This window comes from Miscanthus floridulus, chromosome 6 (assembly GCF_019320115.1).
Source record: "Miscanthus floridulus cultivar M001 chromosome 6, ASM1932011v1, whole genome shotgun sequence".
Taxonomy (NCBI): Eukaryota; Viridiplantae; Streptophyta; class Magnoliopsida; order Poales; family Poaceae; genus Miscanthus; species Miscanthus floridulus.
This window is the reverse complement of record NC_089585.1, coordinates 11,846,577-11,868,829: the sequence shown is the minus strand read 5'-3', so window position 1 is coordinate 11,868,829 and position 22,253 is coordinate 11,846,577. Positions and strand designations below refer to the sequence as shown.

At 46.4% G+C, this 22,253-nt stretch overlaps 1 protein-coding gene and 1 long non-coding RNA gene across 4 annotated transcripts; both read left to right on the top strand.

Annotated features, from left to right (window-relative positions):
• The first annotated feature begins 5,013 nt into the window (after positions 1 to 5,013).
• Positions 5,014 to 7,107, top strand: LOC136457640 (uncharacterized). 3 transcript variants are annotated; one of them, XR_010759778.1, is made up of 5 exons: positions 5,014 to 5,265; positions 5,855 to 6,048; positions 6,175 to 6,278; positions 6,545 to 6,595; positions 6,783 to 7,107. It is a non-coding gene; the product is annotated as an uncharacterized lncRNA (long non-coding RNA). The 3 variants fall into 3 exon arrangements; XR_010759777.1 differs by having other exon boundaries at positions 5,014 to 5,391; XR_010759776.1 differs by having other exon boundaries at positions 5,014 to 6,048.
• Positions 7,108 to 13,494: 6,387 nt separating this feature from the next.
• Positions 13,495 to 16,180, top strand: LOC136457639 (transcription factor NIGTH1-like). Its single transcript, XM_066457667.1, has 4 exons — positions 13,495 to 13,948; positions 14,057 to 14,689; positions 14,789 to 14,865; positions 15,035 to 16,180. The coding sequence occupies exons 1-4, from the start codon at positions 13,696 to 13,698 to the stop codon at positions 15,572 to 15,574; spliced, it is 1,503 nt and encodes a 500-aa protein (XP_066313764.1). The 5' UTR covers positions 13,495 to 13,695; the 3' UTR covers positions 15,575 to 16,180.
• Positions 16,181 to 22,253: the final 6,073 nt, after the last annotated feature.

The window sequence follows — 22,253 nt, the reverse complement described above, 5'->3', positions numbered from 1 at the left end:
GTGCGTGGGCCTTCACTTTTTATCTCTACATTTTGGTTTATTTTAAGTAGTTATATACTTCTGCATATTATTAAGGGATATGGATCCTGTTTGGCTAAGACGTCAATTTGCTGCATGACATCGCTCAACAAAGGAGAATGGATAACAAGAAGAATCCATCCCTGAATTATCCCTGTCAATTTGCCACTGTCAGACTTGTGTGTGGTATCAGTGGTAGATCAAAATTCATCTATGGCCAAATCAAACACTATTAACCTGTCACCTGTCATGCTACAATAACACTTTCTTTTATTTACCTCGCTGTACAACAGACTCACACTGTCACTGCACCCAAGCATCGACAACAACTCTTAGGGCCAGTTTGGTTGCCAAATTTTTTGACAAAACGCTACTGTAGCGTTTTCGTTGTTATTTGGCAATTAGTGTCCAATCATAGTCTAATTAGGCTTAAAAGATTCGTCTCGTGGATTTCGTCTAAACTATATAATTAGTTTTATTTTTTATTTATATTTAATGCTTCATGCATGCGTCCAAAGATTCGATGTGACTGGGAATCTTGAAAAATTTGGCGTTTTGGAGGGAAACTAAACAGGCCCTTAGGCGTGGGACTGTAGTTAGCCGTCGCGTCGGCCAACACAGAACACACATAGCTGTGAGGCATCCATCACACTATCAATCATTAATCGTGGTGATGGTGAATGCAAGCTGCCTTTGGCAATTAGCCAATTACCAAACAGTGACTAAACTCACAAAAGGACACGGCTAATGCAAGGCCGGCCATGCGATTAGCATGTGAAATGCACACCTTCCTCCTCCTCGCGCACCCACCCCCGCCTTCCTCGCCCACCGCTCCCGCCCAGCAGCTGCCTTGCCGCTGGCCGCGCCGCCCACCTCTCGGCCCCGCCCCTCGACCCCTCCCTCATCGTCGTCCTTGCCCCTGCCGCTACGCCACCGCCCCTGGTGACCTCCTCCTTCCCCTCCCCCCTCCCGCCGCCGCCATGGCCATGGGCGCTCCCGCCCCTAACCTGGCTCGATCGCCTCTATGCCACCCTCCCGCCGTCCTCACCGCCTAGTTGCCCTGCCTACCCCGAGCCCCTTCTAAGCCCGCCGGAGTTAGGAAATAAGAGAGAGAGAGAGAGAGAGAGAGAGAGAGAGAGAGAGAAAGGAGAAGATGACGTACCACCAGAACGATTTGGAGATGGGGAGAGCGTGCTTGGTCACTGAGGAGAGCACGAGCGGCCGTCGAGGAGGCTACTACAGCTGCTGGAGAGCGCCTGCGCAGCAGCCGGGAGGTGGGAGGCCTGCGCAAGAGAGGGAGAGAGGAGAAATGGATGGGGAATGAAAGGAGGAAGGCGATGGGGATAAAAACGGTGGGACCCATCACGTGCTACGCTACGTGCAGTAGTGTGCGGGCCGAGTCGCATGAGCCCGCGGCCATAAAGAGGCTTTTGCCCATAAATAAAAAATGTGACTATTTTCCTTTTTTTGTTTTAGAAGCAATTTTTTTAGAAACGTTTTAGAAGCAACTGTGACTATTTTCCTGGTCACCTGAGCTATCTTTTTTTACCAAGAAACCAACGGCTTTGCTTGGTGGGCTGGGAATGCCAGCCCATTTTAGGCCCAGGAACACCACTGCCACAACAGTTAGCAGCCCATGAAGTGAGGTCCAACCGTCGAGGCATTATCTTGTTCATTCGTCTTGAACCTGGAGACAATTTCGGCAGCCGGCAGGCACTAGCGTCCGGTGAAGAAAAAGAAAAAGAAAAAGTCTGTGTGGGGAGGGAAGGGATCCTCGCCAGCGGCGAGGTCTAGCGGCCGCCAGTCCGCCTCTGTGCAGCACCAAGTACTAGCCGCCACCAGCAGCAGGAGGAGGCCACCATGCATATTATCACATTGTATGTTTGACATATGTATAGAGTATTAAATATATATTAAAAAATAACTAATTGTACGGATTACGACTACTTTGCGAGACGAATTTTTTAAGACTAATTAGTTCATGATTTAACAATATTGTGCTACAGTACCATGTGCTAATGATAAATTAATTAGGCTTAATAAATTCGTCTCATGGATTTCCGAGAACTTTTGCACTCCCATATGACACACAACATGATATATCTAAACTTTAGCGATTTAAACACCACCTATACTGTCTGACCTAGCCTGATCCAAGCAGTGGTCTGCAGTCGTAGCTCTCCTCTCCCAGTGGGCGATTGGCAGTATCCCTTTCCAAGATTTGGATCAAACTCTCGGCTCGCTACTAGCCGGAGCGAAGCCTTTTGCAGGGCACTTTACTTGACCACCCAGCCCCAAAGGCCAAAGCCCCTTTGAAAGCAGCAGCTTGTGCTTGTGTCTGCAACTCTGCATGGACGGACGGGGCGTGGACGGACCGGACGGATTCCTTCCTCCAAGATGTCCCTTTTCTTTTCTGTCGCTTTATCCCTCGTCGTCTTTGATACCCGTAAGCACCTTCCCTTGGCCCCGCCTTAAACCCCACTTTAAAGCCCAAGAGCATAGATCCCCTCTCCAAAATCGCTCACGCACGCGCCCTAACCTTATCCCCCATGTGTTATGCTTATCGCCCATACACACCATTCTCTTCTCTTGATCTCTTCTTGTTTGCAATTTGCATCGCTCTCGCTCTCGCTCTCGCTCTCGGAGAACGTGGCAACTGTATTCAGGTCAGGAGTGGAGCGCGCTAGCTTCTGCTGCCAGAACCAGATGTTGGCTGCACCTAAAGACAAGAGTTTGCAGCAAAGCTGGGGAGGGAGAAAGTGCCGAGCTGCACAGGTCAATATGTATGCAGTACACTCAGCTCGTCGTGGAAAACTGCAGGGGCAGCAGGTGGAAAGGATTTCAGTCAGAGTTCAGCAAATGGCTCTGACTCGCCTACTAGCTGAGCCTGAGCAGACTACTCCTGTTCCTATCACTGTAAGGGCGTAAAGCGAGCTAACGAAAGACCTGCAAAGCTAGGCCACTACAGTACGTGCCATGCTAAAATAGACATCTCGCTTATCATTAGCTCGTGGAAGTAAACTGCAGGGGAATTCTGCAGCAAACATTACCTTAGATCGTATCAGTTATGATATAGTATTTTTCTCTCACAGCCATCAAGGAGAATTCTGCAGCAAACATTACCCTTGATCGTATCAGTTATGATATAATATTTTTCTCTCACAACCATCAACTTATAAACCTCAAAATCGATCACACGAACAGAAAAATAACCGGAGATAAAAAGTTGAGAGATAGAGAGAGATTAAAGGTTTTTCTTTCTCATCAGGAGAATATCTGAGGTGACTAGACATGTCACTGTTCTTCTGCCTTTGCTATGGTTCTTCTGACTAGACATGTCGCTTATTATTGGCTTGTTATGGTTCGGTTTTTTTTTTCTGAAAAGAAAAAACATCTCACGGTTCTTCTGTGCCCGCTTTGCATAATTGCATCTGCTGACTCCTGTTACCTGCATGCACCCACAAGTTTGTTCGGGTTCTTTTTTCAACGAGAACATGGTTTTTCTCACAACAATTCAGCTGGAATAGTGTTTTTCAACCAGTTTCAGCTAAATTTCAGCCGGAACAGTATTTTTTTCTCACAACAATTCAACCGGAATAGTGTTTTTCAGCTAGTTTCAGCCAAGTTTCAAACCAGCGAACATGTTCATCTCATGCAGTCCAGTCTGCAATGGCAACGCATCAGGCAGCACAGTAGAAAACAATGCAGCTACCAGGTGCAGCGTCTAGCTCATCATATCTATGCAGAACGAGTGAACGAGGATTGGCTTTTTTCAGTTCAGAAGCAAACAAGGAATCGTGTCACTGAGGTGCCATTTCAGGGTCTGATTAGTTCCGAGAGAGAAAGGAGATGGAATCACTCATCTCCATGTCGGTGAAAAAGATGAACCGCTAATGAAAGGATTAGACGCAAAATTTAACTGTCAGGGAAGAGAGGGACAGTCGTTGGAGCTTTAGTTCGACACATGTGGCCTACTTCTGGAAGGAGACGAAGACTGGCCGTGATGTTAGTATTAGAGAAACTTAAAGGCTTATGTACGCAGAGGAAGAAAAGGGAAAGCCGGATCCGACCACTTTAGGAATGTTACACTGTTAATGAATCATTATTGTCTTCCTGAAAGCCGCGAAATTTCAAATGGCTCCCTCGTTCTGTCGGTTGGGTTAAAAAAACACAGAGCGATTATGCCAAAGCCGCGAAAGTATTATTTTCTTTTAATAAAAAATGTTCTTCAAGTTCTGCAAGTGCAACATGTTAATTACTAAAAAGAACCAGAAACACGAACATTTGACGGCACATGAACAGGACAAACTGCAGCGCGTTCGCTGGTCTGGTCTGGCTGACCAGCCGGCTGCTCCTTCTTATAACAACCAGTCAGTTTCAGTCGTTATAGTGTTTCTCTCTCATAACAATCAGCCAGTTTCAGCCAAGTTTTAGACCAGCGAACGGGGCTGCCTGAAACTCAACTTTATGGACAGATGGCTGTGGATTTCATCTCTCATGCTCTGAACTGAACTGCAGAGAAAACATGTCTCGATGCATGCATAGCAGTCAGATTAACAGCAGCTCAATACAAGACCACCGGAGAGCTCGATCGAATCTCTGGCTGCACCTAATTTCATGGCCATCCAGCTGATGAGGTTGAGCTCCATTTCTTTAAGCCAGCCACCATCCGATCCAGTGGGCAGTGGAATGTCAATGGAGCTGGCGGATAGGAGGAACATTCACCGCGCAAATCCGGATCGCGGCAAGGAGATATCTATCTATCTATCTATAAAGACGTTTGTTTCTGGTGACCGTTCCTGTAGATCAATAGTACCAACCCGCACGCAAGACTCAGAACCCTGTAGCTCTACAGTTCTCCAATCCGGTCCGTCCGCTCCTCGCCTGTACACGCGCCTCCACCGGATGTCAGCCACGCAAGCGAGTTTCTGGAAACAGCCGATGCACTCCTGCCCAGACCGGGTCACGACGTCACCCTCGTCCAGCCCACCTCCCTCGGACAGAATAGCAAAGAGAAAAGAGAAAAAAATCCCCCACCACGCGTCCTCGGCGGACTCCCGCTCCTCGCCGGGTCGCCTCGCGCCCTCACGCCGCCGCTTTTCACCACCGAGCCTCTCGCGCCGCTGCCAGCACCTCCAGCGTGCGTGCCGTCCCACCCAGTCCTGGGCGAGCGCAGGCCACCCTGCGTCGCCCCCCCTGCCTGCGCGCCGCCCCGTGTGCCAGCGACCGCCGGCTGTCCGCGTTCGCGTGAGCCCGCCCCTAGCCCCCTTCGCCCCGCAGCCATCTCCCTTCTCTTCTTCGTTGCAAGTTCACAAGTTTTCTGACCCTAACTTTCTCTGATCTGATTTCATACATGTACCCATGTTGCCACATGTACGTAGTCGAACTGTGCAAATTAGCCTCGATTTCTCTGATCAAAAGAACGTATAGGAATACAGCTTATTTCTAATTTGATATAGATGTAGCCCAAAGTAGATGTGGCCACATCGAATTTGAGAGCCCATTACAAAGCATAGGTAAAAATAAAGGTAGCAGATGATGTAATCTAAGACTTATCATGATATTAAATATATCTATACCAAATTGTGGCAATTTTTATGGCACTTTACCGAGTTGCTAAATGGTTTCTACCGGTTTGGATATAAAAATTTTGGTCCACCATACCCTGTACAAAAAAACCTAGATCCACCACTGTGCCTCGCTGGCTCGCTGCATAGGATTGGGCTCCAGCTTGGACCGACCCCACCAACCCAGTTTCGTAGTAATCTTAAAACCAGCAGTTCCTTTAATTCATTTAGAGTAATTTGCCTTCTCTGGTTGCAATTGCATTTTTCAGGTACGACAGACGAGGTCAACTGAATGATGGATTCCCATTTGTTTGAAACTGAATCATTAAAATATGCTACCTTTGTTGAGTTGCATGATGTTAATATGATGCACCTCTCCGATGAAGCAAGAAAGAGATCATGCGGTACAGCTTCGCCGGCAGCCCGGTCTCTGCCCCTCTGCTCTCCACGTTCCTGCCACCGTGTACTAAGTCATCTTATTTATATTTTTGCAGACTCATTTCGTTCGTATATACTGACATGTAAATATGGTTGTTCAAATGGATTTTTTTCGCTATAGTTCTGGGCTCATGCTTAGATTTATCAACAGGCATATTCACCTGCTTACATAATGTTGGCCTAAGGATGATAGCAAAATGAACAGCTTCTTTCATGGTCCTGTTGCAGTCTCGGATTACTCTCCATGCCAACAAGGTACATCGTTCCAGTTTGATTTTGTGTGTGTGGTCAGATTTAAGCACCAATGTTTTCCTGTCTCATAAAAAAAATTGCCATTTTTATTACCCAGATTTGTTATTCTTTGCAAGATCACATATTGGGATTCTCTAGATGTTGGTCCCCAAATTATGTTTCACACTCCTTCCTAATTTATTCGCAGTTCATTGCATTTTCCTGACCGACATCCTCCGTAAGTTTATATATGATGTTCCAGTTAACTTTTTGACTCTCTCTACGTGCAGCTGCAGTGAAATACTGTATTGGCCAGCCTTACTTCAAAAGAAGAAAATGCAGTTGAGTTATTGTTCTTGCCTGCATTTAGCCATAGATTCAAAATCCTATATGCATATAGCGCTATAATCATCCATCAATTGTCCCGTTGATGGTCAATAGATTTTTTATACATGCCACATAGGTGTACCACACTTTACTACTGTGAATCCTAGACTACTCTTATTGATAAATTCCTACCTGTAACAGGAAAGCAGTTTACCCATCTTCAGCACAGGGAAGTGTTACTTTGCTGTTGTCGTGGCCCTGCTACTCCAAACGGCACCAACAACTTGCATCTTGGCTCTTCACAGATGCTTAGTCCTCATTGTCAAATACATATTTTAGATTCCTATGCATCTTCAGTAATGCCTCAGCACACATCATGAAGTGGAAATCATAGTGCCGTTTGGTTAATAGTTTGTTTGCATGCTGAATAGAACCATATTTGTGCATCCTTCAGTTTCAGATGCCCTGTAATTTTGGTGTTACAACCAAACTCGAAATATAACTATGCAAACCGTCTTCATCATTCTCATTGTGTGTCGTCATTTCCTTTTCATTATTTCCTATCCTGAAAGCTTTGATTTCCGTGTCTCCATCTTTGTTACACTTGCATAGTATCTACCCGCACGGGGTTCTGGCTAGTAGATATGGTTTTCTGTGTGAATTCCCTTCCTTCCTCCGGATCCGTCCACTAGACGAAAGGCTGGATGCAAGGATGGTCCTTCACTCCAGGAACCTTAACGCAGGGGGAGACAATTAGCATCCCATTAGATTCCTGATGAGCTCTGGCCGTTCTTTTTTACGCCTGCGTCCTAATCCCTGCTGCTTTTTTTCTTCTGCTCTCGCATTGGCTTCAGAGAATCATCCCCCCACACCCCACCACTCTGAGTGCACATCATGGCGAGCTATTAGCCCATGACACCCTGATTATTCTCTATCTCTCGGCAGCCATGACATCGAATAAGTGGACAGGCCCACACATTGCACTGTTTTTTCCTCGTGGATTTTCTCTCTTTTTTTTTCATTGCTGAAGCCAGGCCTTTGTATTGTCCTTCAGTTGTTCATGGGTTTCAGTAGAGGAATGCAGTGAACACAGTGTGCATCTCTGAAGATGAAAAGGAAGGGCCGAAGGAGGAAACTATACTATACTGTATATTGTCTGAAAAGGGCTGAAAAAACTCCATTCAGGATCAGTTCAGAGCAGTCCTAGCTTGTTTGTAGTAGCAAGGCATGTGTTGGCTTTAGCTCGGAGATCGAAACTGAGTGAATGGCAACAAAGCAGAGATAGGGGGAGGGGGGAAGGAATATTCGCGTGCCACGTGGCGGCAGACAAAAAGGTGAACAGTGAATCTTAGATGGTTCAATAGTATTTTGGGAGGGATTGAAACCAGCCGAACGGGGGACGATTTGGCCAGGCCACCACTGACTCGTGTCACGAGGAGAAAAGTACGTAAAGCCCCCCTGCGGCTCTGCCCAGTCCACCAACGGTCATAGGCCATGTACATCTTCTCCTTGACCACGAATATCATCAGCCAAACATACAGGGACAACTCTTCATCAATCTACTGCTAGTACTCTTCATCAAACACACAGAAGAAAAGTTTTCTTGAATTCCGAAAAAAGTTTTCTTTTTTTAATTTCGAAAGCCAGCACTGCACATTCTAGAACGGGTGAACGACAAATAAAGACAAACGCAGCAGACATTATTTTGAACATATTCGGAGGTGCCACGTTCTTTTGTGTTGCAACTGGAATTGTTTTATATGCTTTTGATGGAAAATGAACTCCCAATAATCTAAACCTAATTTTGAACCATGATTTACGAACAAAATCGTCCCTCTATATTAGTAGGTACTATAATATATTTCGGTAGTCAAGTGAGGATGCATACACGTTGGCCCTCACGAGACACGTTAGGAAGAGAATAACTAGAAATTCTCACAACAAGGATATCTAAGTGTTAATTTGGTACTATATTCGTCCTAAAATATTATTGTCGGGTTCATAAACCCGGGGTTCCCAATAGACCCGCTTTCCTCTAAAACCCGGCCCAGCAGGCGGCGCAGCAACAACGCGCGCCTGGGCCGGCCCAGGTACATAATGACAGGCCGGGACAACGATTCGGTCCTCGACCGGAAGGCCTGGCCAAGGTGGGACCGCAGTCCGGCTCCGACCTCCTTCTCCGACAAAGGATACGCCAGACCTCTGCTCGCTGCTCTTTTCTGACCGACACGTTCGGGACTGACTGGAAAACGACTGACCGGAGACGCCCGCTCGGTGAGGGCCCAGGGATCAGACGGAGCATATAAGGTAATGCGCTCAAGTCAACCGCAATACCGAGGACCGTACCCTGCCATGCCCTGTGCACCTGCAGGACGGTGCCACCAGGCCATGCCAGATGGGCACTATACAACCTTCCAAACGCATCAGAGCACAAACAATATTGTAGGCGCCGACGTTTGCCGTACTAGGCGAACAAGGTAGAGCCTGCCAAATGTGTCCGAACATAAACAGTATTATGGGCGTCGACGACCGTCTCATACCCGACAGCGTGGGCAACAAGACTAGGTAGCACACGTACTCTCTCTCTCTGACTTGTAAGGTCATCCCTTCAAACTATAAAAGAGGATGAGCTCTCTCCTAAAAGCTCTCTCGAGAAAAAAGAAAGGGCTAGACAACTCGAGGACTCGACGACCTGAGGATTCGAACAACTCAATAGCTTTAGAACTTGACAGCTACTCAGAGCATACACTCTAATACTTAGCGTACGTTAGAGCATCCGTCACTCTCGGCCACTCGGTTCAGAGTCCGACCGGGCCTCTAACACCCCATTCTCATTCCTACTCGTTTGTAACCCCACAGCAAACTTCGAACACCTGAGCTTAGGAATAAAGTCACCGACCGACTGAAACTGGATATAGGACACGTTGCCTGAACCAGTATAAATCCTATGTCATTGAGTGCTAGGCCACATTCGATCACAACGCATGGTAAAACTACAAATTTTACTTGTTGGTCACTTTCACACCGACAATTATGAACTTTGAATTCTCCTAACTCAAGCTATCCTAAGGTTCACCAAGTCTATAGGGGAAAACAATAATAATATTATACTACCAAATGAACATTATTTAGATAGGTTTTGAAATATATTTTTGTACTACTTTACTTATTTGATGTATTAAATGTTAATACTCATTTATATAAACTTAATGTGTTTGACTTAGGGGAGAAGTCTATTTTGGCCATCTAACAATTGCCTGAGTTTGTTTTTAGCCATACAACTCTAGGATTGAAACTTTTATCACAATGAACTATTACTACCGGACATATTTGGTCATCTAGCTGGTTTCAAAGTAGGCTTTGTATCTTTCTTAAAGTAATAAAAATTGGTTTGTTTTTCTAAAAAATCACAATTATCGAACAAATTTGGTCATCTAGCTGGTTTCAAAGTTGGCTTTGTATCTTTCTTGAAATAATAAAAACTGGTTTGTTTTTCTAAAAAACACAATTACATCATTGTAAATTAATAAGAAAATATGAAACCAGTATTTGTATCTTATTTATAATTATTCCTAGAGTTTTATCCCTTGCAGTCATGAATGTTATTTATTTCAGTCATCATTACGTGATGTAATAAACCTAGAGATTGACTAAGAGAATTCATACTCAAAAGAGGGTACTAAATATGTTGGTTAAATTAACCAAATTATTTTTTTGTGGGGCTAGCAATACTATCACACTAGTTGCAATGGTTGAATATGATCTATATATGGTGGAGCATGGCACTTTGCGGGGTTGGTGTTATCATCAAGATCTCTTCTATTTACTCGTAGTCAGCTATGGATTCTGTTGATCAACTGGGGTATAATTTAGTGCAGAATGACGATTTAAATAAATAAAAAAACATGACTATGAGCAACCACTAGAAACAGTATAAATAAGTATCAATAACTTCAAGTAGAGCACCATATATAGATTATATTTCCATGAATATTTTTATATTGGTTTCATGTTTTTTATATTAATTACTTGTGGATTTTAAAAAATGAACTGGAAAATATTGAACTACCTTTGAAGTTCACAGGATGGCCAAAATTTGTCTAGTATTACTGGTTTAGTAGTAAAAAAGTTGATTCTAGAGTTCTACGGCAAAAAATGAACTCAAACAATAGTTAGATGGCCAAAAATAAACTTCTCCTTTTAACTTACGAGAAACTTAGTTACAAGGCGGAGGTAGTAGACTCAGTCATCATCGCCAATAATAATCATTATATTGGATCTATTTTGGATTATAAAAACTTGCCCACCTTTGCATTTAAAACACATAAAATGTATAACATCCTATGATGAGTCTAAATTATCCAATGCTACAATTATGAAAGATAATTTAAAGTAGACCCCTAAGTTTGCATGTAAATTATTTACCTTGTCATTACAAAAAATAATATAAAGTAACCTCTAAATGTACTTTTAAGTCACCCGCATTTATCATTATGAAATAATCACTTTAATTTGCATCTAAATTACCCCACTCTATGGTTATAAAAATTAACTTAAATATTTTTCAAATCTGCATCTAAATTATCAGTGTAAACCATATATTACGGTAAATAAATAAATAATCATAAAGTACATCATATATGTTTTGAAATTCAATATAAACATATACACATATATTGTATATGTGGACCAAGCTAAGTATACATGCATACTTTAGTGATATATATACGTTATACGTACATGCACATGTAGAGCATCAAAGTACGTACGTACGTAGTATCAAACTGACTGTTCGCGTAGGGAGGGGAGAGAAAGGAGAGAATCCAGAGGAAAGGTAGGGATTGGAGTCTTGTACCTGAAGACTGCCCCAAGAAAGCGACCAACCCAAATTATTGCACAGGGAATTCGATGCACCAATACACACATACACACCTTTCTCCATGGCCTTCTCTCTCTACCCCTGTATAGCAACACCCATACATGCATTCTCTCTCTCTTCTCTGTAGTTTCTCTCTACATCTGTGTGTAGTGGTAGTGTATAAAGAGACTTAGAGAGAGAATCTTCTTAGCTTTGTCTCCAATGGATGACCCATATGGAGACACAAACCCAAAATAGGTCGTGGATGTTACTGTATCAGCCTCCAACAGAATACCAATATGCGAGACCTATTTTGGGTTACAGCAGAGGCACAACCCAAATATGAGTATCATCTCTCCTGGAGACTTATTTACAGAAATGATTCTTTTTTTGAGTCATGTTGTTGGAAAAGACCAAAAATGAGTATTTAACCATTTGCCTGTAGCACTACCCAAACGTGGAATAAGTCTTACCCAAACGTGGAATAAGTCTTGTATTTTTTGTGATGCTGTTGGAGATAGTAATTACCACTTCCTAAAAAGCCAAGAGTAGCGGCAGTAGGGGAGATTCTCACATTCTCTCTCTCTCTCTCTCTCTCTCTCTCTCTCTCTCTCTCTCTCTCTCTCTATAGCACACCATGTTTTCCTTTGTGTCCTCCTTTGTGCGTGCTTGATAAATTGATATCCCCCAAAGCCTAAGATATTCCTTGCTTGAGTCATGCTAATGTATTCCTTGTGAATGCAAAGTGAGCCGGTACTTCTTCTTGCACGCAGGGATAGGAGTAAGGAGACACAGGCATGCATACATGTGTGTTATTCCCACAGCTAGCGAAGAAGAGCTTGTGTGTGAAGGGATGCACCGCCCTTTTCAAAGCAAAGATGGAGGAATCCTTTCATATCTTTGGAGGCTTGAATTATGTGTGGTATATGCTGCTTTACTGCTTTACCATGTCCTTTGATTAATCCTGCAGGAATCATCCATTAGAACCCCAAAAAACAAAAGTTGACAACGTTTGAGCATCTATGATATATATGTATTTAACTATTGCCGGTTTTATAGCATTAGTTAAATTTCTACATTTCTTTTGGTTTTTGTAATGCAAGTTGGGAGATGGAGGAGGAGGTGATGTGATTCTCAGGTAGGTATATCTGGTGATTATCCCCGTGTTTTGAGATCAAAATTAGGTAAAAGGTAAATATTCTCCAAGACACCTAGTTGGTTCTCCCTTAGACTTGCAAGGTTCTCTTTGGACTACTTTGGGCTCATCTTTAATTCCTTTGAATCAAACGCACGCAGCTTGCTAAGCTTTCTCCCATGGGTGGATACAATGCAAGCACGGGTAGATTCTGGTTGTAAAAACCTTTGCAAAGTAAACTGACCACAAAATAAATGAGCATCCATGTAAAAGATTTGGCATCCTAGCTAGCTAGGATAAAAATGCATATATACATGTGCAAATGCCCATTGCGACGAGAAGATCTGGCCATATGTAAAAGTTCCAATTTTTCATGCATGCATGCTCAGATGAATGCACGTAGAACTTTGAATGGCAGAGTGCTGAGTTTGATTTGAATGGAGTTACCTACAAGAAGTACACACGACTGACACACAGGTGATCATCAGGGAAGACTGAACTAGACAAGCTAGAGGAGAGAGAGAGAGAGAGAGAGAGAGAAATAAATAAAACCGCATGGCCCCATCCATCCCCATCTGTGGTCGTTGTGTTGTGCTCATCAGAGGACAACGGACGGGGATAAGTTTTTTTGATTCCCTTGGTATGTACAGGATGCATGAAACCTCCTGCATATGCAGAAGCTTTTGCATGCAGATGCCTTTGATCTTTGCAAGAAGTTACCATGCCTTTACTTTTTCCCTCGTCTCCCCTGTGCCTGTGCTGCTCCTGCTGCGGCTACTCCTGGCTTGCAAGATCAGACACAATGGCTTTTCCTTTCGTCCACCTCTAAATCCACCTTTATTCTCCCTCCCATCCCAGAACTCACCCTTAAAAAGAAGCCGAATCCCCCTCTGATCCCTCATCAAACACACACTCTCACATCCACATTCCCTACACACCTCTCTCTCTAACACGCAGTAGTACGCTTGATCATATTATCTGAGAAGTAGAAGTAATATACTACTAGAAGCTTGCAGTTGTAGCAGCTACAGCCAAATGAGCCAATAGTGTAAGCTACAATAACGCAGACAAATATAGTTGCACCAGTAAGTGATCCTAGTACAACCTCGGATCTTGGAAGTATGGCTTCTTCGCCGTCCGACCTAACCCTAGACTACAAGCCCAACGGCAACGGCGCCGCGTACGCAGTGACGATCCCGAAGCCGCCGCAGGAGCCGCTCGTGGACGGCCACCACCACCACCACCACCATCTGACGACGGCGGAGCAGGCGACGCAGAAGCTCCGGGAGTTCCTCGCCTGCCTGGAGGAGGAACGGCTCAAGATCGACGCCTTCAAGCGCGAGCTCCCGCTCTGCATGCAGCTCCTCAACCACGGTGCGTAGCGTAACGTCGTCGTCGTGTGCGCATCGCATGCATCGATCGATGCATGGCCGTAGTGTCGTGGCAATGTGTTATTAAAATGGGTGGCGCATATGCATGCAGCCATGGAGTCGTACAGGCAGCAGCTGGAGGCGTACCAGATGGGGAGCCTGCAGGGCGCGCCGGCGAGGCCGCTGGTGCTCGAGGAGTTCATGCCGCTCAACAACATCCGGATCGACGCCGACGCCGCCGACAAGATGGGGAACCCGCCGTCGGAGAAGGCGAGCTGGATGGAGTCGGCGCAGCTCTGGAACGGGCCCGCGGCGGCGGCGGACGTGGCGGCCAAGGGGCCGCAGACGCCCAAGGAGAGCTCGGAGCACCCGCTCCCGATCGACACGCTCTGCGCGCACGACGCCGCGGCCGGGCAGCGTAACGGCGGCGCGTTCCTCCCGTTCGCCAAGGACAAGACCACGTCCGCAGCGGAAGGCGCGGCGCTGCCGGAGCTCGCCCTCGCGCCCGCGGACAAAGACGCTGCCGACGCTGACAGGAAGCCGTACCTCGACGCCGGCAGCAACAACGGCGTCCTGGGCGCACGGAGAGACGTCGTGCAGAACGGGGTCAAGTCGGCGCCGAACGCGCCCGAAGGGCAGCAGGCGGCGCCACCGCCGCAGACGCACCGCAAGGCGCGCCGGTGCTGGTCGCCGGAGCTGCACCGCCGCTTCGTCAATGCCCTCCAGATCCTCGGCGGCGCTCAAGGTACAAGCACTTGTACTAGTACTATCTGCTGCACAAAATGCCAAACGCATCCATGCGTGAGCTCAAAGACGAATGATACTTGTTTCTTGTTTGCAAAAGTGGCGACACCGAAGCAGATCCGCGAGCTGATGAAGGTGGATGGATTGACCAATGATGAGGTGAAAAGCCATCTCCAGGTAATTATAATCTCCATGCACCGATGCACGATACAGTAATAGTAGAATACCCAGCAATTCATCATTGGTCATTATGAATTTATGATTCGATGAGTACAGACAACAGTGTATGCATCTAAACTAAACCGATGATGATTCATAATTCCATTCTTCGTTTGTGGCCGTGCAGAAGTACAGGCTGCACACGCGGAGGCCGATGCCGGCGCCGCCCGCGCCGGCGACCGCGGCGCCGCAGCTGGTGGTCCTGGGCGGCATCTGGGTCCCACCGGAGTACGCGACGCAGGCGGCGGGCCAGGCCATCTACAGCGCGCACCCGGCGACGCAGCCGCACTACACGGCGGCGGTGGCGGCGGCGCAGGAGTACTACCCGTCCCCCGCCGCGGTGCACCACCACCTGCAGCACCACCCGGCGGCCGCCGCCGCCATGGTGCACCGTGCGGCCGCGGCAGCGCCGCCGCAGCAGCAGGCCGCGTACAAGGCGGAGGCGGCAATGGCGGGCTCGCCGCCGGGATCGGAGGGGCGGGGCAGCGCCGGAGGAGGCAGTGTCGGCGGCGGCGGAGGCGGGAGGGAGAGGTCGGAGAGCATCGAGGAGGAAGGCGAGGGCGAGGAGCGGGAGGAGGAGGAGGAGGACGACGACGACGACATGGCGGCCGCCAAGGCCGCCGCCGAGGAGGCCGCCGCCGGTGCAGGAGTCGTCGCCAAGTACTAATTAATAATCAACAAATTAATTAGCGCGCGCTGCTACTCTATCACCATTAGCTAGCTTGTTAATCGCCATTAGCTCCGGGATTGTTAAGCAGCGCATGTGCTGTAGCATCATCGGGAAAGTGAATTTTTGTTCGCGCCCGCGCAGAGAACGGAAGCCGATCGGCCTGAGCTCGCTCCACTCAGGCATGTGGTGGAGTGGAGGTGGTGGCCGGTGGGGAGAGTGTCCGAGATTGTCTCATTCGTGATGTGATACATGTGACCAGTGGCGGATGCACGATGAAAACCGAGGTGGCTAAATAATAAAGATTTAGAGTTAGGGGTTAGAGATTAATAGTGATTTAAGGTTAAGTAATCGTGATCTAATGAAAAAAAATCAGACTCACTGGAAGGCTGTAGCCCCTGGCAACCGCCTTTGGATCCGCCCCTGCATGTGAGCGAGGGCCAACCTTTGCTTTTAGGCTTGGCGTATTGGTCTCTGTGTTTTTTCGCCTTTTGTTTTTGTTTTGAACTAGTACTAGTAAATATATTTGTGGTGGATCAGTATTCAGTAATGTAAACTTGGTTGGATCTTCTTGGATCTAGAGATAATTGCATTGGGGACTTTACATTTGGGGTTCTAACTTGTTTGCTTCGAGTAAAGCTTATTTATGTCTTACAGGAACAAGGCAAGTTCACTTGGCATATAAGTGGTTGTGGAATTCTTTTTCTGGCTTTAACTCAAAGATAGGCTCACCACCCGTGGCCTTCTCAAACGAAGAAACATGGAATTGGATAATTATAACTGTGTGCTTTGCCACTTTGACATTGAAGAAACCCTGCTGCATCTTTTCTTCCATTGTCCTTTTGTTGTGTGCTGTTGGAGCCCTCTGGGCTTTAGCTGCCCTCATTCAAGATGACCTACTGAATACACTTTCAGCCTTCAGGTCTCACCTGCAACAGCCTTTCTTCATGGAGATTATTATATGTATGTGTTGGGCTATCTGGATTGCTCGAAATGACAGTATCTTCATAGGCTTACAACATTCACTGACCTCCTGCAAGTTCACCTTCAGAAAAGAACTAGTTCTAGTTAATCTAAGAGCTAAAAGCAAATATCAACCCAAGTTAGATCAATGGCTAGAAGGCTGTGTAATTCTTATGATTTTCTTTTTTACATTCTTTGTATCATGAGTCTCATACTCAGCCTCTGTACCTATGCTTTTGAGTTCATTATAATAAAAGTTCAGTAGGGGGCAACCCCTCCTGTTTAATCAAAATAAAAATGCGGACTCAAGTTTAATGTGTGATTTTTTGTGGTTATGCTGTTGTATCCTATCATGGCAGTAAGCACTTTGAGGACCTCTGAAATCTGAATAATGCAGTTCAATTCTAGTTGTCTTGCCTCATTGCATGATGTGCTTTTGTGACGACAACGATGGTTATTACTCCTTTTATCCTGGAAAGAAAACACAATTCTATAACATTATCAAGTCAAACCATTTAAATTTTGCCAATTTTACAAAAAAAAAGATATTTATGATACCAAATACTAAGTGTTATTATACTTATCATGGAATATATTTTCGTCTATACCCATTTGTTGTATTGTAAATGTTTATACTTTTTAAAATAAATTTGGTTCAGTTTTAGGTAGTTTGACTAGGATCAAAACTAAAATTGTATCGTTTTTAGGATGGGGTAGTATTCTTGATTAAAATTTGAGGAGTAATGTTTCCTGATTCTTAATTTAAACTTGGAGAAGTGAAGAAGAAGAAGAAGAAGAAGAAAATACTTTTAGAAAATGAAAACGTTCCAGGTATACGATACCTATACATATTTCCGTCTTGCAATTGCAGAGAGCGAGCCTGCGCAGGTGATTTTTTTTTTAATTTTAACACTTTTTGAAAACTAATTTTAAATCTAACATGGTCGGTTTTAAAAAAAACTAACACTTTTGGCCGCGCCTATTGCCCTGGCGCGGCCAAATGCTTGTGCCGCGCCATGCATGGTGGCGCGGCAGCGGGCTGACGTGGCGGCGACCGGAATCGCTAACCGGTGACATGGCAGGGCTCTGCCACGCCACCGATCTTGGCGCAGCAGAGCCGAATAAAACCTCCGCCGTGTCCCGCGTCTGCCAGTGGCCGAGCAGCCACCGTTGCCCGAGCAGCGCAGCAAGGACGCCTGGCCGCCGCGCCCGCATCCGGCCACGCCAGCCCGCCGCCGAGCACGGCGTCCGCCGCGCCCGCGTCCGCCCACGCCAGCCAGCCCACCGCTGCGCCCGCACTCTGGCGCGCCACCTCCTCCGCCCACGCACGGCGGCTGCCCACCGAGGCCTACGCCCGCACCTCCCGGCCCGGTCTAGCGCGCTGCAACGAGATACTCCCCTAATATAGTTAGTATAGTTAATAAAGTTAGTAAAATTATTAAAGTATAGTTAGTAAAGATAGTTAGTTTAGTTAGTATAGGTAATATAGTAAGTTAGTATAGGTAGTAAAGTTAGGTAGTTTAGTTAGTACAGTTATTGAGTCTAGTTATACATTGGATTTAGTCTAATTAGTTGTTGTAGTTAGCCTTGTATAGATGTTAATATTAGATTAGTTAGTATAGTTATAGTTAGAATATGTATTAATATTACTATGGACATTACGTACGACGATTTCGACGACTTGATAAAGTTTCTTAAAATGCTTTTGCAGATGGATTGTTGTGTTAGAATTTTGTATGGAGGAAGTGTTAGGAGAGAAGATGGTATGTTTGAGGATATGAAAGAAGAATTGGAATGGTTTGATGAACCTCCTAGCTTCAATGACCTTTGTGTCCGTTTGAATGCAAAGTTTGGCGGTGATTTCACACTGAAGGGGAGGTTTGATACTGGGATGACTAGGGCACACTATGTTCTCATGCCCTTGTGCAACCCTGCTCACTGGTCCTGCTACACTAGGGTTCTCCAAGGTTCCAATGCGCCCATGGCTGAGGTGGTAGTGGAGAATGGGTACAGGATGCAGGGTGTTCAGGACGGCCCGTCCATTGATGGTTTTAGAGGCAATGACCAAGAATTAGGGGTTGAAGGGAAAGCAACTCAGGATAACATGAATTTAGACGGCCCGTTGATGCAGGAGCAGTTTCATTCAACTGCAGTAGGTTGTATAAGCAATGACTTTGATGTGAATGATTTTGAACGGGAAGAGGAGGAGGAGGACAGGATCGGTGATGTAGTTAGCAGTGATTTAGACAATTCTGATGATGACCAAGGAGGTATAGATGCTATGCCAACACCGGCTGATGCCATGCCAGTACCAGTTCATACTATGCCATTACCAGTACCAACTGAGGTTTTGCATGGTGTCTAGGCTCAGGGTAGACTAGTCACAGATTTAGCTGCAGATGATACACCTAATGATTCATGGGCCAAAATTAGCGAAGCGCAGCAGTATGTTCCACCACCACCTTACACAGCCACTGAGCTTGAGCAACTAAGGTCCAAGAACGTACCTTTCAGGGGCGTTCCGAACTATAGGGATGTCAGCATGACGGATATGACAGTTTGTGACACCGGTCTCCAGATGTGTAGGAATTCATTATACAACCATGAGAAAGAAACCCTTAGGAAGGGGATGATATTCAACATAATGTCAGAGATGAAACTCTTCTTTTAGGACTATGTTGTGTACCACCATAGGCCGTACATCGTCACTCATTCGGACCAGGAGTTGAGGTACCACGTGATATGCAAAAATGGTTGCATGTGGAGGTTAAATGCACGAAAGAGACAGAGTGATGGCAAGTGGAGGATAACTAAAGTTGTCGAACCCCACACTTGCCTAGACAATAGGGGGAAGAAAAATCATCAGCAGCTCACTACACGTTACCTTGCCCGTCGTATATTGGGGCTCGTTGATGACAATAATGACATCTCAGTGTCTTCTTTACAACAGTCCATATCTAGATTCGTTAAGTACGATGTGATGTATGGAAAGGCTTGGCATGCTAAGCAAATTGCTTTGGCGATTCGATGGAGTACTTAGGAGGAAGCGTACAACAGGGTGCCTCGCATCTTATGTGCAATGCATTAATACAACCCTGGCTTGAAATGGTTTGTGGACACTGGAGGGATGTTTTTTCAGGGCCCATTGAGGCATGTCTTCTATCGTGTGTTCTAGTCGTTCGTGCAAACAGAACATGCATTTTAGTTTTATCGGCCAGTCGTACTTGTTGATGGCACTTTCCTGATAGGAAAGTACAGGAGCACCTTGATGATGGCTGTTGCTATTGACCCCAAAGACCAGATAGTACCCATGGCTTTTGCTTTGATAGAGGTGAAAGCTCTAGTTTGGTTTTGGTGAATTGATGAAACCCTAAGTGCTAACCTAGTTTATCAAGTGATCATGAGACAGGTAGCACATTCTAAGTGGTGAAGCAAATGAAGATCATGACATGATGATGGTGATGCCATGGTGATGATCAAGTGCTTAGACTTGAAAAGAAGAAAGAGAAAAACAAAAGGCTCAAGGCAAAGGTATAAATAGTAGAAGCTATTTTGTTTTAGTGATCAAGACACTTAGAGAGTGTGATCACATTTATGTTCGATAGCCGTACTATTAAGATGGGTGAAACTCATATCGGAATGCGGTTATCAAAGTGCCACTAGATGCTCTAACTCATTGCATATGCATTTAGGATCTAGTGGAGTGCTAACACCCTTGAAAATGTTTGTGAAAATATGCTAACACATGTGTACAAGGTGATACACTTGGTGGTTGGCACATTTGAGCAAGGGTTAGAAACTTCACCGGTGGAATGTCCGCCCGTAGAGTGTGGACAGTCTGACGGTGCCACCGGCATCCTAAACTCAGGTGAACGTGGTCACTGTAAGTGACCGAACGCTGGTCTCTGAAGGACCGACGCGTCCGGTCAGTAGCAGCAGAAGAAGCGCAGCGTCGGTCATCGACCGGACGCTAGCGCTGAAACGACCGGACGCTGGCTGGCTGCGTCCAGTCACACTGACATGGTCATGCACAGGGGAGTCGCCGTGTGATCCGATGCTAGGTGAGTCCGGTCGAGCACGTGAAAATTCATTTATGGATGCTTACTGGAAACGACCGGACGCTGAGGTCCAGTGGCCGGTCACTTCACAGCAGCGTGTCTGGTCATCACTTGACCATTGAGATCGAGCACCCAGTATTTGAAAAGAGGAGACATGTGGCACGCATCGCGTGATCGGACGCTGAGGTCCAACGTCCGGTCAATATGACCGGAGCGTCTGGTCAATATGATCGGAGCGTCCGGTCACCCCGTGTTGTGCCTAGTGAAGGAGTACAACGGCTCTATTTCGTGGGAGCTTCTATTTAAGCCCCATGGCCAGCTCAAGCTCACCCTCTTGGCCATTTGCATTGACATAGCAACCTTATGAGCTTAGCCAAAGCCCTCCCACTCATCTCCATCATTGATTCATCATCTTTGTGAGATTGGGAGAGAATCCAAGTGCATTGCTTGAGTGTTTGCATCTAGAGGCACTTGGTGTTCGTGTTTTGCTGTGGGATTCACTTGTTACTCTTGGTGGTTGCCACCACCTAGATGGCTTGGAGTAGCGAGGATCATCGAGCGGAGGGTGGTGATTGTCTCCGGCTCCGATCATGGTGATTGTGAGGGGTTTTTTATCTTTCCCCGACGGAGAGCCAAAAGGTACTCTAGTGAATTGCTCGTGGCTTGTGTGATCCTCATCTTGTGTTGGTTGTGTGGCACCCTATTAAGGGTTTGGTGTGTGATGCCAATTAGCTCATGAACCTCCAAGTGAGTGAATCACCACAACGAGGAGTAGCTTGCCGACAAGCAAGTGAACCTCAGTAAAAATCATTGTGTTCGTTATTTAATTTCGAGGTGATTGGTCTTTATTGGTATTCATTCTTGTGATTGATTGGCTCCTTCCTCGACATGGCGGTATAAACAAATTGCTCACTCTCATTACTTTACCGCAAACTAGTTGTCAAGCTCTTTAGTGTAGCTAGTTATGAGAGTGTCGGGTACCATAAAAAGGGGTCCCCTAAGCAAGAACCGAAAAAATCGCTTAGACCTTGTAAAAATCGAAGCCAAGAGACAACCACCGGCAAACCCCCACCTTATCCGAGGCTCGGTTGGACCACCTGGCCCACCTCAAACAATATCTGGGCTCACCCAAAGCAGGCTTGGCCTAGAATGAAGGCCCCACCCATAAGGCCTCGGATGAGGTACCGATTCTCTGCCTCGCCTGAGGCCCCACCCTTAAGGCCTCAGACGAGGTACCGATTCTCTGCCTCGCCCGAGGCCCCGCCCGTAAGGCCTCGGACGAGGTACCAATTCTCCACCTCGCCCGAGGCCCCACGCCACGAGGCCTCAGATGAGGTACCGATTCTCCGACTCGCTTGAGGCAGGCTCGGCATCAACCCCGTCACCTCTGCCTTGACCGACTTCTCTGATAGGATGTCACATCCAACCAACGTGTCCAACCACTCCCGCGACGTCAGCCGAATGATGGCTCGATACAATGGAGTGGCCGACGAGATGGGAGTCACATCGACACCATGCCGTCCGGGATAGGACAGGGCAGGGGTTACCGGCCGCTGTGCTCGGCACTGTGCCCATGGCTGATGCCCGTGCTGCACTGTGCTGCCTAACCCCTACTCCAAGGATAGCATGGCATGGAGAGTCACGTCCGGGTCCCTGTA

Coding starts and splice junctions, on each gene's coding strand:
- LOC136457639 (XM_066457667.1), top strand. CDS start 13,696: ATGGCTTCTTCGCCGTCCGACCTAACCCTAGACTACAAGCCCAACGGC. Junction 14,690..14,788: donor GATCCTCGGCGGCGCTCAAG/GTACAAGCACTT, acceptor TGTTTGCAAAAG/TGGCGACACCGAAGCAGATC. Junction 14,866..15,034: donor AGGTGAAAAGCCATCTCCAG/GTAATTATAATC, acceptor GTGGCCGTGCAG/AAGTACAGGCTGCACACGCG.